The sequence below is a fragment of the Pygocentrus nattereri genome, chromosome 6 (assembly GCF_015220715.1).
Source record: "Pygocentrus nattereri isolate fPygNat1 chromosome 6, fPygNat1.pri, whole genome shotgun sequence".
Classification (NCBI taxonomy): Eukaryota; Metazoa; Chordata; class Actinopteri; order Characiformes; family Serrasalmidae; genus Pygocentrus; species Pygocentrus nattereri.
In genome coordinates this window covers 40339917-40359392 of record NC_051216.1, presented here as the reverse complement: position 1 = coordinate 40359392, position 19476 = coordinate 40339917, and the positions used below count along the sequence as shown (strand labels likewise).

At 42.1% G+C, this 19476-nt stretch overlaps 1 protein-coding gene across 1 annotated transcript; it reads right to left on the bottom strand.

Annotated features, from left to right (window-relative positions):
* Window positions 1-5716: 5716 nt before the first annotated feature.
* rnd3b (Rho family GTPase 3b) lies at window positions 5717-18990 on the bottom strand. The gene is made up of 5 exons (XM_017695046.2): window positions 18563-18990; window positions 17777-17864; window positions 9202-9311; window positions 6824-6952; window positions 5717-6677 (listed from the first exon to the last, which is right to left on the bottom strand). The coding sequence occupies exons 1-5, from the start codon at window positions 18665-18667 to the stop codon at window positions 6432-6434; spliced, it is 678 nt and encodes a 225-aa protein (XP_017550535.1). The 5' UTR covers window positions 18668-18990; the 3' UTR covers window positions 5717-6431.
* Between the last annotated feature and the right edge of the window lie 486 nt (window positions 18991-19476).

The following is a 19476-nucleotide window of genomic DNA, read 5'->3' as shown; positions in this document are numbered from 1 at the left end:
GGTCAGCAACCCAAATGTTAAGAAGAACCATTTTGTCTTTTCAACAAAAATCAAACCACCTTGAGAGTCACAATATTTTATGCCCATTTTACCTTCTTGGCTGTAAAGATGCCTCAGTATATGCTAATGTGCTAGTGTAAGCTAAAAAATATAAACAAAAACACAGACTTCCTTTGCTCTGCTTTAAGCTTTAGCTCAGCTATAGCCACTTTTCTCACATCTCTAGCAGGAAACTTTTCCTTAAAAGTACAACAGTACAGCTCCAGTGCCACATGTTGCCGACCCCTGCCCTGGAATATGCTGTATAGATCACTGTGTGATTGCAACTGATGTACTCAGGGGGTTCGCTCACCCACTCCTCAGACTCTGGAGCTATTCTGAATGCAGCAACATTTAGAGAGAGAGAGAGAGAGAGAGAGAGAGAGAGAGAGAGAGAGAGAGAGAGAGAGAGAGAGAGAGCGAGATTGCAAAATTTACATAGGCATATTCATTAAAAAAACTCACATATTTACAACATTAAAAATCACTCATTATAAAACTGCATGCATCCTTGTTTTGCAGGACGACTTTCTTTATGTATTTGACACGTTTTTGGCATTTGTTGACGGTGAATCAGTATAAAATCTCTGTCGATACATAAAGTAAATCGGATGCAAATGTGAGCCACTGAGTTATGGAATTATGTAAATGAATTTAAATAGTATTTTAAAACCGCAGTAACTCTAAAAATCTCAAGGTTAAACATTAGAATGAAACATTCTTTTTTCTGCAGGTTTGTAAGTTGAACAACAGAACAGCAAAAAAAGACTTCACTCTGTTCTTGTTTTCAGTTAATCTTCAACGCCCCTCTTCTCCCTCCACAGGCCTATGTAGGGCATTTTTTTTTCAACTTTTCCAACTTTCAGACTAAAACCACTGAGAACTCATCTACTTTTCACACTGCTCCCATCTCAAAACTTTCATATTTCATGCTCCTTGCTTTTACAGTTTAGAGGCTACAGCTACAAAAGCTGGCATGCATACTAAGGCTGTTCTGACCCAAACCCTCCATTTTTCTACACTCTTCTTTAATACCTTTCCTTCCTCCATTTTAACATAGAAGCCAACTGGCTTTAACATTCCTAGATTTCTGACCTAGATATATCAAATAGAAAGATTGTAAGTTGAAATATCCTGTCATATTGATCACTAACACCCATTTTATCTATCGCCCTCCTTTCCTTTTTTCTATCCCTTTATGATAACCTAGGACTTAGAAACTTGAATCTAGTGCCTGTACATTTAGCATAGTCATTGTTTTTCCTGAAATACATTAAGTGATTAAGTGATACTTTTTTGATCCCACAACCGGGGAAATTCCTCCTCCGCATTTAACCCATCCATGAAGTGAAACACCACATACACACTAGTGAACACACACACTAGGGGGCAGTGAGCACACTTGCCCGGAGCGGTGGGCAGCCCTATCCACGGCGCCCAGGGAGCAGTTGGGGGTTAGGTGTCTTGCTCAAGGACACCTCAGTCATGGACTGTCGGCCCTGGGGATTGAACCGGCAACCTTCCGGTCACAGGGCTGGATCCCTAACCTCCAGCCCACGACTGCCCCCAAACAGCCCCCAAACAGCCCCCAAACAAGACTCTGCTTGTACTATCAAATGCAGTCATGTGATTCAGGTCAAATGATGAACTGTCCTTTCTACTGCAGAACCAGAATCAGAACCAGTTTCAGCATTCCTTCATTTTCCATGCTGGAAGAACTATTTTCTTAAGTTTCCAGGCACTTGTAATAGACTTTCACAAGCCAACCTTGCTAGGAAATTTGGCTTCCTAGTTCACAATTCCTCTACCAGTAGGGATGTTCTTCAGATGAAAAACAATGAGTGCATTTATATGCACTCAGTAATCCAATCATAATCAGATTTCTGCAGTTATCTGATTATTCAAATGGTCATGTAAACAGCACATTTTGAGTTATTAGCTCGATTAAGAAATCTGATAAAAACAGCTGAATTAGCTGAGTAATCAGATTTCTCAGTGCATGTGACTCTTACTCTGATTTCTTTCTGATTTCTCAGTCCGCGGCTGTGCGGAACAGACGGCGGTACCGAGCAGCGCTGCCTTTTGGAGCAAGGCTAAGAGACAAATACATTCTTGACGCCATGAAGAATTTAAATATTCTTCATCTTCTAGATGATGTATGTTCCTATTTTTAGGTAAAGTGGCTGGATGTTTCCCTTTTTTAAAAGCTGCAGCATGACGTTTTACATCACTTCGTCTTCTGTGAGTTTATTGGCTGGTTGCAAAGAAAAAATCTGATTACTGTGTGAATCTTGTAGACCAGGAGTTTCCCCATTATCTGATTACTGAAGTCCATGTACATGTGTTGATCAGATTACTGATGAAATCTGTTTTTCTGCAGTTATGGGATTATTAAGTGCATGTAAGCACACTCAGGGTTTCAAAGCAAAATGACATCTTTTTGACCAAAACAGGGCAGTGCTTTGAGTTTGTGTAGTTTAATGTGCACCAGGTAACAAACACTAAGCAGAACCAAGCCTGCAGTACCGAAGCAGTCACCAAACGGATGGTCATTCATCCATTGATAATAATGAATTATAATATATAAGCATGTAAAATGGTGCACTAGTGCTAGAAGGCTAAAATACAAATTAGCAGCTCAGAGGGTGTACGTGTTCACTGGCTTTGAGTAATGAGGCCTGCCCCTTCTGATGAGCCAATGATCAACATTAACACTAACTAACTGGACCTAACACAACACTGTACGTGTTCACTGGCTTTGAGTAATGAGGCCTGCCCCTTCTGATGAGCCAATGATCAACATTAACACTAACTAACTGGACCTAACACAACACTGTACGTGTTCACTGGCTTTGAGTAATGAGGCCTGCCCCTTCTGATGAGCCAATGATCAACATTAACACTAACTAACTGGACCTAACACAACACTGTACGTGTTCACTGGCTTTGAGTAATGAGGCCTGCCCCTTCTGATGAGCCAATGATCAGCATTAACACTAACTAACTGGACCTAACACAACACTGTACGTGTTCACTGGCTTTGAGTAATGAGGCCTGCCCCTTCTGATGAGCCAATGATCAACATTAACACTAACTAACTGGACCTAACACAACACTACGTGTTCACTGGCTTTGAGTAATGAGGCCTGCCCCTTCTGATGAGCCAATGATCAGCATTAACACTAACTAACTGGACCTAACACAACACTGTACGTGTTCACTGGCTTTGAGTAATGAGGCCTGCCCCTTCTGATGAGCCAATGATCAACATTAACACTAACTAACTGGACCTAACACAACACTGTACGTGTTCACTGGCTTTGAGTAATGAGGCCTGCCCCTTCTGATGAGCCAATGATCAACATTAACACTAACTAACTGGACCTAACACAACACTACGTGTTCACTGGCTTTGAGTAATGAGGCCTGCCCCTTCTGATGAGCCAATGATCAGCATTAACACTAAATAACTGGACCTAACACAACACTGTACGTGTTCACTGGCTTTGAGTAATGAGGCCTGCCCCTTCTGATGAGCCAATGATCAGCATTAACACTAACTAACTGGACCTAACACAACACTGTACGTGTTCACTGGCTTTGAGTAATGAGGCCTGCCCCTTCTGATGAGCCAATGATCAACATTAACACTAACTAACTGGACCTAACACAACACTGTACGTGTTCACTGGCTTTGAGTAATGAGGCCTGCCCCTTCTGATGAGCCAATGATCAACATTAACACTAACTAACTGGACCTAACACAACACTGTACGTGTTCACTGGCTTTGAGTAATGAGGCCTGCCCCTTCTGATGAGCCAATGATCAACATTAACACTAACTAACTGGACCTAACACAACACTGTACGTGTTCACTGGCTTTGAGTAATGAGGCCTGCCCCTTCTGATGAGCCAATGATCAGCATTAACACTAACTAACTGGACCTAACACAACACTGTACGTGTTCACTGGCTTTGAGTAATGAGGCCTGCCCCTTCTGATGAGCCAATGATCAACATTAACACTAAATAACTGGACCTAACACAACACTGTACGTGTTCACTGGCTTTGAGTAATGAGGCCTGCCCCTTCTGATGAGCCAATGATCAACATTAACACTAACTAACTGGACCTAACACAACACTACGTGTTCACTGGCTTTGAGTAATGAGGCCTGCCCCTTCTGATGAGCCAATGATCAGCATTAACACTAAATAACTGGACCTAACACAACACTGTACGTGTTCACTGGCTTTGAGTAATGAGGCCTGCCCCTTCTGATGAGCCAATGATCAGCATTAACACTAACTAACTGGACCTAACACAACACTGTACGTGTTCACTGGCTTTGAGTAATGAGGCCTGCCCCTTCTGATGAGCCAATGATCAACATTAACACTAACTAACTGGACCTAACACAACACTGTACGTGTTCACTGGCTTTGAGTAATGAGGCCTGCCCCTTCTGATGAGCCAATGATCAACATTAACACTAACTAACTGGACCTAACACAACACTGTACGTGTTCACTGGCTTTGAGTAATGAGGCCTGCCCCTTCTGATGAGCCAATGATCAACATTAACACTAACTAACTGGACCTAACACAACACTGTACGTGTTCACTGGCTTTGAGTAATGAGGCCTGCCCCTTCTGATGAGCCAATGATCAACATTAACACTAACTAACTGGACCTAACACAACACTGTACGTGTTCACTGGCTTTGAGTAATGAGGCCTGCCCCTTCTGATGAGCCAATGATCAACATTAACACTAACTAACTGGACCTAACATCACAGGTGGGTTTGAAAATGTTTCGACTTCAACCAGTCGCAAATAAAAATGCAGCATGAGAGTATTTTGTATATGCTTATAGTGGCACGTTGCTTGCAGTGCATGGTAGAAAAGCAGACTCACAGCCACTCGCCCACATGACGAACTCAAAGTTGAAACAGTGTTTCTACAGATATTACAAGTTATCCTAAAACATTAGTTCCACACTGTGGACGCTGTAGACCTCTTGCTGCAGGTTGTGAATAATGCCCATTTAAGTCATCTCTACTACAGTACAGATGACTTTTCAAGGACTCTTTAGTAAACTACATAGTTCTATACAGAACCATGAACCATTCAAAGAACCCTTACCATGATCAAAGGGTTCTTAGCATGGAGAAAGTGTTCTTCAGATTGACGGAGAATGTGCTGTAGATGGTTCTATACAGATCCTTTTTGAAAAGCGTTCATCTACCTTTCACGATATCAGGTTACAATAGAAGAACACTTGATGGAGCTATATAGGACACTTCTATATAGAACCATCTACTTTCACTATGCAAAGAACCCTTTACTCATGCAAAAGGTTCATTGAGTGAACCATTTAGAACCATTTTCTTTACTAAAGAACCTTTAAAGAACTATAATTTTTTAGTGTGTAGCATATGCATTGCAAAAACCAAGAAACAATTCATCAGAACTGGTTAAGACTGATAACTGACCCATATGTCTGGATTGGTTCTAATCTTTTGGATTAGCTTGACTGAACCACTAAACTGAAATGGTTTACAATGTGACACTAGTCCGTAGATTCACCAGGTCTGGTTTTTATTCTTAGTTGCCATGTTTTTGAAGCATCATGTTTGAAAGGAAGCTTAGGAATTAGACAGTGAAGTATTCATGCGCATGGAACGATGTTACACTTCATTTATTGCTTCGTGTTTCATTTACAAAACTTGGCACCAAAAATCTGTTTGTGGTCGGTTTGGTTTTTGGTTGCAGTCAGATCTGAGAGGACAAACCAAAGTTCATCAAGCTTTGCTTTGGTCACATATTTGAGGTTAGTGTTACAGACCATTCAGACATTAGTGGTACACTTTTGAAGGTGTGTTAGTTACGTCCATACACTGGGTGACGTTCTCAAGACATAATCCACAAGGACACTCTTAACACAGTGCCTAGGCTCCCATCATGTCTTGTCATTTTGTGTGTTTGAATCCTAAGGATTAAGACTACGGAGACTGTTTCTACATGAATTCGGATTGATGGCCAGAGAAGCCTAATGTTTGAATCCATCAGTCCTGTGCTGCATATATTAAAGAGGGAAATAAGGCTGTGGAACATCAATGAAAGCTTTATCATCATTAATTCACGTCTCGCGTGTTCCAGCCTCAGTGCAGTGGATCGCCTCAGAGTAGCCGTATATAGTGTAACCATCTTACAGCTGGAGAGGAGTCCATGAATATTCTTATAAAGTGCAAAAACATCTCCCAGTTCATGTTCCATTAATTTTATAATGGATGTTTTTTTTTTTTTTTTTTTACAAATCCTGATGGAAAATGAATCCATGTGAAAGTAACAGCTCTTGAGTCTTTTCTTAGCGGAGTCTTTTCACATTACATGACAGAGCAGGTTTTGGCCTTGGTCTTGTGCAGACACGACATTGAGTCCAACTCAGGTCTGCTGGGCATGTGGGAGGTCCTCTTGGTGGCTCTGGAGGACTTGTGGCGTTTGACGTTCTTGTTGTTCTTGTTAACACAAGCCAGTGTAGCCACATGAAAAATGTCCCTCACGCTGTTCTCTGACTGTAGTGCAGAACACTCAATGTAGGGAGCTGAGATTTGCTTGGCCATGTTTGAACCCTAAAAAAGACAGAGAATAATATTCAAGCCCAGTCAATACATGTATAGCTTAATATCTATTTTGTTGTCTAGCTCATTTATTTCCAAAGATATTTGATGTTATAAGTATCTTTGTATACATTTGTTATTATTTTTCTAGCCCTTACCTGATCATAGGACAGTGGCATCGCATTGGACAGCTGCACAAAGGTGGCCAGGTCTGTGCGCAAGTCTGACTTGCAACCCACCAGAAGCATTTTGGTGTTGGGACAGAACTCCTCAATCTCCCCTTTCCACTGGAACAGAAAAAAAAAAGATTGATTGATTTTCATATAATAGTGATCAGTCAATGGCATCTAAAATTGACAGCACAACCTTGCTTAACACCAGTGATGTTATATAAAGAATGAGTTCATTTGGGGACTTTTATTGGAACTGCTCCCCTTCAATAATATGCCCACTGTATGATATACTGGGGACACTTTCCAAAAGGTTTTAATAAAAATCTGCACGTTTTAAATGTCGATTTGAAATAAGCAAAATAAGTTTGCTTTGATAAAAAAACATCACTGTAAATAGTGATAGTGCTGTTCCTATCACTAATGCCTGAAGCAGTTTATCCCTTTGTTGTTATGTCAGCACTCATCAGCCCTCAAACCTTTCTGGTGTTTAAACCGCCGTCTTTGGGCTAAAAGAGTTTCAATATGTGCTTTGGTCTATCTGTGCTAAAGCTGAGCTTTAATCAGGACAGAAGTTTAGGTCCAAACCCGAGAATTCTCAGAAAATCCCAAGAATTTTTTGTCCTAACGAGACCTGACCCGTCGAGTTTTGAGTCTGAGCCTAACCCAAGCCTCATAAAATTCCACAGAATAGCGCCAGTTACCCCGTAGTGACAATAATATCACTACCAACGTTAGGTCACAGATCATCCATCCATCCATCCATCATCTTCCGCTTCAATTTTTTACATAGAAAATATAGAAAGTATAAAAATATTTGGGCCAAACCAATCAAAAATGTCCTTGTCTGCACTAAACTGTCTTTCCTCTATCAATTATTGCAAGTTTTTCTCACTAGTGTGGGCCTTGTCTTAACCCTTGTGTGGTGTTGATGTGTTTGGACCCACCGCACTATTGTTTTTGTAAATCAATACAGACAAAACAATTTATGTTAAAATACCAGATGTTTAAAATATCACAGATGGCCAGTAGGGTTCTCCTTTAGCAGCTGTAGCCAGTCAGCAGCCTTTCCTTGTTGTCCACACTCACACACACACACACACACACAAACTAACAGCAGGCCATGTAGGAGGAGAACGGAGTGAAGGACACAGCACCGCCACACTTTTATTCCTGTGGGTTCAGCCCAACACCACATGTGTAATATAAATGTGTAGGGGATGAACAGAGTGAAGGCACTGAAAATGTGTTATTTGATATGCTCTTCACAGAAAATGAGCAAAAACCAAGGAATCTGGGGTTGAAATAACAAATCGCATTCTTTTGGTAAACACTGAAAATGGGCCCCACAGACCCCAACACCACACAAAGATTAAATTCTGTGAATAATGTGGGGTGTGTTACACCACCATGCCAGATTAAAATCCATTTAAAGGTAATAAAAGCAGGAAGAACAAAGTAAGGATTTAAATCTAAAGCAGGGGAAAATACAGGGCAAAATCTGTTAAATGTGGGAGGCAGACTGTGAAAAACTGAACCTGGCAAATTTTTTTGAGGCTGGAGCCTATCCCAGCAGTCTTCGGGTGGAAGGCAGGATACACCCTGGACAGGTCGCCAGTCCATCGCAGGGCAGACAGACAGACACAGACAGTCACTCACACACTCACACCTAGGGGCAATGTAACATGTCCAATTGGCCTGACTGCATGTCTTTGGACTGTGGGAGGAAACCGGAGAACCCGGAGGAAACCCACACAGACACGGGGAGAACATGCAAACTCCACACAGAGAGGATCCTGATCAGTCCAGAACAGTTTGGCAGATTCCCTGCTTTAACTCACCTGATTCAACTCAGTCATTTTTCCAGGTTTAGTGCATGTCAGAGCATGAAAATCATCAAACAACTCAACTCTAGCCCATCAGGACTGCTGGAACACGAGGGAGTTCCCAGAGAAACTAACTTTTGGCTCTTTTCTTTCCCTTGTGCCACTCCCCTCTTTCATTCCCGGCATTGTGCTCAGGCTCAGTGACATCACGGGTCACACAGCACTTGACCACACAAAGACTTCACGTCTTTCGGAACAAACGTAAACACGTCCTCACTGGCCCCTCATTCATCCTCCTCATGTGAATGCCAGGGAATCAAAGCGCAGCCCGACCTCCCACACATCCCCTCTCCTCTTGGTACGACCTTCCACCTCCTCTCAATTCTGGACTGCTTTTTGCAAATCACTTGATTCCGTACTACAAAACCAAGCCTTGTGAGAGTGTCAATAGCAGCTACTGTCCTGATCCAATCAAGTGGAAGCAGTCAGAGTCCACGACGCTCGATGAATCGAATGTGTGTGATGAGACACAACACTCACCTTCCGAAGCACATTGTCCAGGGTTTCTGGTCGGCTGATGTCAAAACAGATGAGAACTGCATCTGCATCAGGGTAAGAGAGTGGGCGCACGTTGTCATAATAAGGGGATCCTGTAAAATAAATTAAAATTATATATGCATTAGTTAAAGGCCAGTTCATTCATCACTCTTAAAAACAAAGATGCCAAAAAATGGTTCTCTGGAGTAATCCCATAGAAGAACCAGCTCTGCTTCTTTAAAGAACCTTTCAATTGAGAGGATTCAACTAAGTTTTTTAAAGGAACATTTCTTGAAAGGTTCTTTAGGGCTATAGTTGTAAAGTAGGGATGAAATTCTGGTTAAGAGAGTCACTTTTTCAACTTCTATGAGGGGGGCAGGGACATTTTTAATCGCTGTTCATGAAGAAGTAGGAGGTGGCGGAGATGAAGATGCTGAGATTTTCGTTGGGAGTGACAAGGCTGGACAAGATTAGAAATGGGCAGATCAGAGGGACAGTGAAGGTGGAGCAGTTTGGAGATAAAGCCAGAGAGGCCAGGTTGAGATGGTTTGGACATGTGTTGAGGAGGAATAGTGGATATATTGGGCAAAGAATGTTGGAGATGGAGCTGCCGGGTAGAAGGAGAAGAGGTAGACCTCAGAGAAGGTTTATGGATATAGTTAAGGTGGACATGGAGATGGTTGGTGTGAACGTAGAGGAGGCAATGGATAGGGCAAGATGGAGGCAGATGATCCGCTGTGGCTCCTAAAGGGAGCAGCCGAAAGAAGAAGAAGTTCATGAAGAAGTAGAAATGTTAGCACGCCAGAATTTGTTACCATGGATAACCTTTCGCTCGCTTGTCAAGGATGTTGTCAAGTATATGGTAATGGTTTTAGAAAGCCTATTTCATGTAAACTTTCTCTTGTCAACTCAATTATTACATATCCAAGTGTAACTGTAGTTTTCATGTTTAGCATGTTTATTCAAAAGCATATAAAACTACTTTACCACTTTATTTGGATGGTCCCTTGTAGATGCTCTACAGATACTTCAATCATTAACAAACATTCTTGTGATGTTTAGTTGATTAACAACACCATGGATAGGTTTAGGAGTAGGTGTAGGTTTTGCCTTGAGGTTAGGTTTAGGGCTTAGGATAGATTTAATAGAATCTTTCACACTGAACTTCAAGTTCAGTTGCAATTAATGGAAATTTCATTGAATGTTACTCATAGACAGTCTGAACATTTACAAAGCATCTACAGCGGACCATCCAAATAAAGTGTAACCAAAATAATGAATAGAAAGCCTTTCTTTCAGGTCATCGAACAGACGTGTCTTGAATTTCAGCTTCAGATTCAGCCAGGAATTTTGGTGCATCATTACTTTAAGCTGTGGGTCGCGTTGTGGGGACGGTGGATTTTATAGTTTGGATGCGTGAAAATTCCACTGAAATTCTATAACGCACCACTTCTGCATCCAATGTGCTCATATGTTACCAACTTGGGATGGGAAGTCATGCAAATGACAAAGGAACAACCAAATAGAGCCAATATTGATGAGTCATAACACTCTGACCACCTCCTTGTTTCTACGCTGATTGTCCATTTTATCAGCTCCACTTACTGTATAGCTGCACTTTGTAGTTCTACAGTTACAGACTGTAGTCCATCTGTTTCTCTGATACTCTGTTACCCCATTTTACCCTGTTCTTCAGTGGTCAGGACCCTCATGGACCCTCACAGAGCAGGTACTATTTGAGTGGTGGATCATTCTCAGCACTCCAGTGACACTGACGTGGTGGTGGTGTGTTAGTGTGTGTTGCGCTGGTACGAGTGGATCAGACACAGCAGTGCTGCTGGAGTTTTTAAACACTGTGTCCACTCACTGTCCACTCTATTAGACACTCCTACCTAGTCAGCCCACCTTGTAGATGTAAAGTCAGAGACGATTTCTACACAGTTTGTGTTGGTCATCCTCTAGTCCTTCATCAGTGGTCACAGGATGCTGTTGGCTGGATATTTTCGGTCGGTGGACTATTCTCAGTCCAGCAGTGACAGTGAGGAGTTTAAAATCTCCAGCAGCACACACTAACACACCACCACCACATCAGTGTTATTGCAGTGCTGAGAATGATCCACCAACCAAACAGTACCTGCTCTGTGAGGGTACATGGTGGTCCTGACCACTGAAGAACAGGGTAAAAGGGGGTAACAAAGTATCAGAGAAACAGATGGACTACAGTCTGTAACTGTAGAACTACAAAGTGCAGCTATACAGTAAGTGGAGCTGATAAAATGGACAATGAGTGTAGAAACAAGAATGTTCATGCCTTATCGGCGTGTGTGGGAAACACTGCATTTAGTCATTTGATTCTATAGTCTCAGCTTTTACAGACTTTACGATATGAAGAAAAGTCTGCCATTACATTGGACGACCAACTCCAAAAGGAAAAAACAGGAAGTATGTAATTATAGCCTCTGGTGTGTTTCTCCTAAGAGATCTGAGAGGATGACACACCTGGGAAAAGTTAACCGTGACACATCTGAGAAACGCCAGAGGTTATGAAACTCAGGACTGCTGCCTGGACGTATCTTCACATAGAGTGGGCAAGTTCCAGTGTCACAGTGGAAAAATATGCCAGTCAATTCTATACAAAAGGCAGCAGTTTCAGGCATATCTGTGTCCATGTGAACTATGTCAAGCATTCTGAAGAGCATAATACTAAATAATGATATTAGAGATGGAACGTTGTGCTCATAGTCACGATGATACTCTGTATCAATGATCATGCTTTCACTGTCAACAGCACAGCTTTAAAACTTCAACAGCAACAAATATTCCACTCAACACAAAAGCGCTCTTTCTTCAAGGAGTGTCCCTGAAACGGTTACATGAGTCACTGCTCTGCACTTTCCTGCTAGGCATTCTCAAACTTGTTAGATCTGTTAAACTCATACGCAAAATTCTCTCACTTTCCGTCATGTAACTGTTACAGCATCACTTCAAAACTTCACTCAATTACTTAGAAGAACGCTTTAGGCCAAAGCCTTTACGGGAAAGCTTTGCTGACATGTTGAAACACAGACAGCGCAGTGTAAAACCTGAGATGCCACTGTTTGATTTTTATCTACACAAAAATCAACTCCAGCAAAAACAAACCCAGAGAGTGACACCAACAACAGAATGGTTGTTTCGGAACAAATCAGTGTTATGACTTCTTTGTGTACTTACACAAATGTGTACTTACATCTTCTACCCAAATCCTGTACAATCTGGAAGATTCTATATCAATATCCTGTCCCTGTGTACCTGCATCTCATTTACTATCTCCCTCAGACTAACTGCACATACGGAATAGTTTCATAGTTTTATTTCAGAACTTATTACTGTACAACTGTACATTGAAATACTAGTGTATATTATGTATATGTGTATATTCAGAGTCAGTGTACATATATTTTGCTTTTTCTTCTTATATATATATATATATATATATATATATATATATATATATATATATATATATATATATATATATATATATATATATATATATACACACACACTCACCAGCCACTTTATTAGGTACACATTACTAGTAAAAGGTTGGACCCCTTTTGCCTTCAGAACTGCTTTATTTCTTCATGGCACACTTTCAATAAGGTGTTGGAAACGTTCCTCAGAGATTTTGGTTGGTTATTTGAGTTCCTTTTGCCTTCCTATCATCTGGAACCAGTCTGCCCATTCTCCTCTGACCTCTCACATCAACAAGGCATTTCCCTCCACACAACTGACCGCTCACTGGATATTTCCTCTTTTTCGGACCGTTCTCTGTAAACCCTAGAGATGGCTGTGCGTGAAAATCCCAGTAGATCAGCAGTTTCTGAAATACTCAGACCAGCCCGTCTGGCACCAACAACCACGCCACGTTCAAAGTCACTTAAATCCCCTTTCTTCCCCGTTCTGATGCTCGGTCTGCACTTCAGCAAGTTGTCTTCACCACCTCTACATGCCTAAATGCATTGAGGTGCGGCCATGTGGTTGGCTGATTAGCTATTTGTACCTAATAAAGTGGCAGGTGAGTGTGTGTGTATGTATGTGTGTGAAACTGTTCTGTAAATGAAACAAAGTTTTGAGCTTTGGTGAGTTGGAGTTTAATGTCTTAAATAAGAACATTTACCAGAAAAGGAAAATGTGTTTGGCAGTTTATATTAGTTTGCAGTCCATATTATTACCAGATGATGGGGATTCCACTTCAGAAGCAGGGATCAAATACAGAATAAAAAAACAAATTTCTTCACTCTGACATTTCGATTCTTGCGTTCCAACCCCATTAAAATGTTAATACAAGTTTTTAAATGGCTAATTCCATATCTTTTACACATAATATAATATAATTATACGTAGCAATTAGGCTGCGTTCACATTCTCAGGTTCAAGTGGCATGAATCCCATTTTTTGCCCTAATGTGACTCAGATCTGATGTGAAAACTGTGTGGACACAAATCTGATATCTTTCATATGTGGCCCTAGATTGAATACGTATCTTAATGTAAACGCACACATCAGAATTCATGTGCTTTTTCATCCACTCCGCGTGTGCTGTTCATTCAGAGTGACAGCAGCAGCGCCGAATAGAAGTTAAAGCCTGGAAACGGTGGAAAAGAAACACATCTGACATTTTTCACCTTCGTCTCGCTGTAATAATGAGCAGCTGAGAGACGTTCAGAGTTAACTGTCTTCACAGCGAAGGCTCGTTCTGCTCGTTAGTCTGTTTGCTGATGATGCACATGATGCACTCGATTCGCTCAGGTGACCTAGTAGGATGTGTGATGGGTCATTTCGGGACGCCGGTTCGTTCACATTAATGACAGATCTGAATCACTTATCTAAACAAGTTTGAACCACCATGTCAGAGAGATCAGATTTGAGCAATAAGGCTGGTAATGTGAATGGAGCCTTAGATCTGCATTATGTACCGAAAACATCCATCCATCCATCCATTTTCCAAGCCGCTTCTCCGTCAGGGTCGCGGGGGGGTGCTGGAGCCTATCCCAGCAGTCTTCGGGCGAAAGGCACGATACACCCTGAACAGGTCGCCAGTCCATCACAGGGCAGACACACAGACAGTCACTCACACCTAGGGGCAATTTAACATGTCCAATTGGCCTGACTGCATGTCTTTGGACTGTGGGAGGAAACCGGAGAACCCGGAGGAAACCCACGCAGACACGGGGAGAACATGCAAACTCCACACAGAGAGGACCCCGGTCACCCGGCCGGGGAATCGAACCCAGGCCCTCCTCGCTGTGAGGCGACAGCGCTACCCACCACGCCACCGTGCCGCCCGTACCGAAAACAAGATATGCACAAACATATCTACGCTTGCTCCATAGCTATCGTAACTATCGTAACTGTAAAAAACAACAGGCCTGGTTATGTGACTGGTGCATCCATTAACCTAATGAGGTTTATTCTGCATGAACGTTTACACTAAGCTCAATTTACTTCAGTTCATCCATGAACTGCAGTGAAACAGTCAAGCAGGCTGAAGACACCATAACTTAGCTAGAGTGACCAACTTCAAGCACTGACGGCCAGCTCTCGACAAGCAACACATTGAATGCAAGCACTTGAGAGATATGGTTGATCCAAAGATATTTTGGAGCCTGTAGGACAAAAGAAGTCCAAGCTCTTCCAGAACAGTGGAGACACCCTTTTACTGTAGTTTTGGTTTGGTTTAGTTACATGGTTTAGTCATTTAAAGACAAAACAGCCCCCAAAGGAAACTGATTTACCACTATTTTACCATTATTAACATTTCAAACTCAGAAGACACATGTATGCTCACTGGTGGCTTTGGACAGTAAGTAAGACTGCCATATCTGTATTGGAGACATAGTGACCCCTGGTTCCTATCACCACCATTGTAAGTCTCCAAGTTGATACGTTTCTCTACAATGAACCATTTCAGATCAAACCGCTGAGCTTTTTTGAATTACACAGAATTTTTTGAAAATTGGTGGTAATATCAAATTACACTTGCAGTTTCATTTTTAATCCTAGCAAAATACCTCGCACTTCCAGCTTTCCATCTGTACCAATCTGCAGCACTGCCCAAAAGTGCATATAATGAGCAGAGGCACAATACAGTATAAGCCCGACTGGCTTTATGTTTATAGTATGTACAGCAAACCAATACCAGGGATGACACATCAGCTAAAATGCATGTGAGAGAAACTGAGACTGCAGACAGAAGAACTATTCTTTTTCCATGCTGCAAAGATCTACAATGGGACCCGTCTACTCCTGCATCACATAAACCACCTGGGACATTCAATACCTACTTCCGCCACACCGCTGTCTTACTTTCTTACACTGGGATTCCCTCTGCAAGTCACTGTCCCACTAAAAAATGGAGAGAGCTCATGCACACCAGCTTAACTGGGTTACAGCTCTATTCTGGGAGATGACTTTGCTCCAGAAAGCCAGCAGGGGCTCAAAATGAGCGCAGACTACAGAGTTGAGGTCACCAGCACCTCAAGTTGAAATATTTAAGAGTGTTTCTTTTTTTTTTTTTTTTTACAGTCTATTTAAATAAAATGCTGAGTGTCTGGTGAAGTTAACAGATTTCTTGCACCAGTAGTGTCGAACAATGTAAGTCTGAGAGCAGCTGTTTTAAATCAGTACATTTTTTGTGTTTTAATGCTGATTATCTCATCACTTTAATTTGCTAAACTTAATAAAACCTAAAACACTGAGTCTACATATACCCCGGTGTAGCTTGCGAAACAGGTTTTCACTTGTTCTGTCCAAACTATCAACCAAGCGGCATTACCTTACAATAATATTTACTTTAAGGACCCGTACGGAGTTTGTGTGGCCTTACATCTGTGGACCGAAAGCACAGACTGAGTGTGCTGGTTGATGACTGCATTTCCTGACGACCGTGTGACGGAGTACACTCTCCATCAGCCGGTCCCATTGGGGACCTCAAAGAAACTGCAATCAGCAGGAGGTCATACATGGGCAGACCTTTAGCATTAACTCCTGACCCTCTACTCCACTCCGGTGAACCGACGGGGCAGACGAGACTGGCAGGTTAGCAGACAGTTGTTGAGGCCAGTCCAATAACAACGCACTGGGTGGTAATCATCTCCAGACCTTGAGCCTGCAATTTCTCAGGATTTTGGGAAAACCTGTGTTGGTGGTGGGAATCTCTTTACCTCTGCTGTAGGTAATAAGGACAAAAACTTGAAGTGATTTAAATAGCTATAGTACTCAGTAGCGCTTATAGGCTGGAAGGAATTCACCTGGAAATGGAGAAATGCCGATTACAACTGCAGTTTACTTGAACTCCACCTATATTTTAAAATATCTGCATAATTCAATCACTGCAATGAAAACAGTCATTCGGAGAGGTTTGCTGTGGAAGCGTGCACTGCAGAGAAGCTTACCAATTCAGGTTTCTGTACAGTGATGTTAATAGGAACCGGGGATCTCAATGTCTACAGAAAGAAATGCAGCCATTTCATTTTCTACCCAAAACTACCAGTCAACCTACACACGTCTTCCCAGTTTTTATACACTATGCAATGCTGATAATGGTAAAACAGGGGTAAATCTAAGACAATAAGCTTTCTTTGGGTACTATTTTGCCTTAAAACCCCCTGCATGTACCCCTCTGTCATGAACATCTTCTAAAAAATGCATATTTTAGGCTAAAACCATATCTCAAAACTATCAACGTCTCAGGCATTAGAAAGCATAGTTTAAATCATCTCACCAAATAGATTCCTGTGAGGTAGATTTTGGAAGACGTCTGTGGAAATTCCACTTGTGCGGGCTGTTTGGACATTTTTAATACAAGCATAATAACAGCAGGGACACTAATCGTGCTAGTAATTTGTCCAACGCCATAACTGTGGAGATTCTTTGACCTTAAATGCCATCACATTTATAATCAGCACAATGAAGAAAGCCGTTCAGAATAAAGTAAGTCTACATTTAAGTGTAGTATCCATGGAAATTTCGCAACAGCTCTCCTCATTAAAGCTATGCCTAACCCATTCTTTGTAAAGTCACGTCAAAATCTTTCCACGTATGTCATTTTATCCATAAATCTTAATCATGTATGTCCTAGTTCTCACTGTGAATCTCTCAACTGCTTTTCAAACACATAGCAGCTGGGTGGAGCGCAACATACGCTTTCCATAACTGTCTGAAACGATCCCAACCTGGCCAAGATCTCCAGCATTCCTGAGGTGAAGCGTCACTCGGCACGGCATCTTATCTGGGACATCTACAACAAGGGTGAAGCACTCGGGTCCGCAGCCCTCCTTCTAAACACACTAAATTCGACTCATAAAGGCCTTAGTCATTATCTAATGACCTGTGGTGGGTGCTAACTCTAACCACGACAAATTAAGATTCTCACTTAACAAAGTTTTCCTGACTTTTTCTGTCTCTGCGAACAAGGTGAGCTGTACATGTAGGAGGACAATCAAACCGTTTCCACCTTTGGGCAGCATCTATATCTGCAACAAAAAGGCACTTGTGTCCACTTATTGGACTCACTGGACAGCACGAGGCTTACCAGACGTGTCCCAAAGACTGAGCTCCACTCTCAGCGAGTCGATCTCAAAGCTGGCTGTGTAGTTCTCAAACACAGTGGGAACGTAGCTCTGCGGAGAAACGAAGGCAACACAAAAGCAATATAAGCCCTTTTTCTTGCTGCAGCACAACAGACAAACACTAACATTTCTGAGTAAATCATTGTTTGAGATGTAAACAGAGTCATTAAGAGTGGTTTGGTGTGAAACGGCTCAATGTAGACGCTCAGATTTATCTTATTTCCAGTGGTGGTGATAGGAACCAGGGGTCGCTATGTCTACAACACAAATATAGCCATTTTACTCAGCATCGAAAACCTCCAGGGAACCTACCTGGAACGCTGATGATGGTAAAATAATCAGAAATCTGAACAAATAATGGACTATTTTGCCCTAGAACACCCTACATGTATATCCCCACCATTAAACAAACTGACTAAAATACATTTTATGGCAAAACTTTATCACAAAACAGTGTATCAGACGTCTGAAATCACATTAATAACCATTCTATGTAATAACTTTCTGGAGCTTTTAGAGGTGGACGTCTGGTTCCTATCACCACCACTGTGACCGTTTCTGACTTGGCAAGTTTCTCTGAAACGGAGCATTTCACACCAAAACACTCAGACTGGCTTTGCTTACGTCTTAACCATTTAACAATGTAGAAATTTGGAAAATTCTGTGGAGTTCCCCTTTTGAACAGTTACGCTTAGCAGAACTCAACGCCAGCTAAAACAGCCTGGGCTGAGGGAACTTCTCAGACAGACCTCAGGGAAGGAGTCCTTGGCGAAGACACTCAGCAGACACGTTTTCCCGCACTGGCTGTCCCCCACCACAACCATTTTACACTTCATGTCGTGTTTTGTGTCCATCTTCGGATACTTCACGACACGGGAAACTTCATTTTTCTTCCAGTTCCAGTTTCTATGCGCTATAACCGGTAGGAGACGAGCTCTCCCGAGGCATCTCCAGACGTTACAACGACTTACTTTACATTCCCCCAACGCCTCAGCTGATATCTGTCCGAGGTTTTATGCGATATTACAATCAACTGCGTAAACATAAACTCGTTAACGTTTAAAAATCTTCGAAACTGACTAGCGGCGGTCTAATCTGAGGAAACGTCCACTCCTTCCCAAGTTAAGCGACTCCGCTCTAGAAACTTGTGGAGAGCGGTGCAGGCTCTCTCTCAGACTGGACTGTCAGAGGTTGCTAGGAGAGCGCAGCTCCGCATGACGATAAGCCACGCCCCCGGCCCGAGGATTGGCTGTTAGTAAGGAGCCCCGCCCAAAGGCAGAGGAGGACAGTCCATTTTAATGCTGCGGATTTAACAGTGTTAGCCAATCCAAGCGCTTTAAGCGGAATATTTAGTAGTTGACCTCAGTAGCCAATCATTGCACCAAAGAGGGAGGCCGCTGACCAATCCGACAACGCAGGAGGCGGGCCTTGTCGGAATTATGGGCGGGAAAAATATGAACGTGCCTGCATTCTTTTACGTTTAAATGAAAGCCGTTAATGATTTTAGCAGATCGTCTCCGAGGAGCTAGTTGTGGTAAGATAACTAACTTCTAACTAAAAATTGGCTAAATTTTATCTGAATTTGATAATATATTTGACTTTTCTGGTAACAAAAGGTATAAGGAGGAGCTATATTCACTCGCTTTGGATTAACAGAAGCCAG

What these genes read in the sequence shown, in the direction of transcription:
- rnd3b (XM_017695046.2), bottom strand. Translation starts at nt 18,667, where the DNA reads ATGGACACAAAACACGACATGAAGTGTAAAATGGTTGTGGTGGGGGAC. An exon ending in TGGACAATGTGCTTCGGAAG is followed by an intron (nt 6,953 to 9,201) that starts GTGAGTGTTGTG and finishes TTTCTGTTCCAG; the next exon opens with TGGAAAGGGGAGATTGAGGA. An exon ending in TGCCACTGTCCTATGATCAG is followed by an intron (nt 6,678 to 6,823) that starts GTAAGGGCTAGA and finishes TGTCTTTTTTAG; the next exon opens with GGTTCAAACATGGCCAAGCA.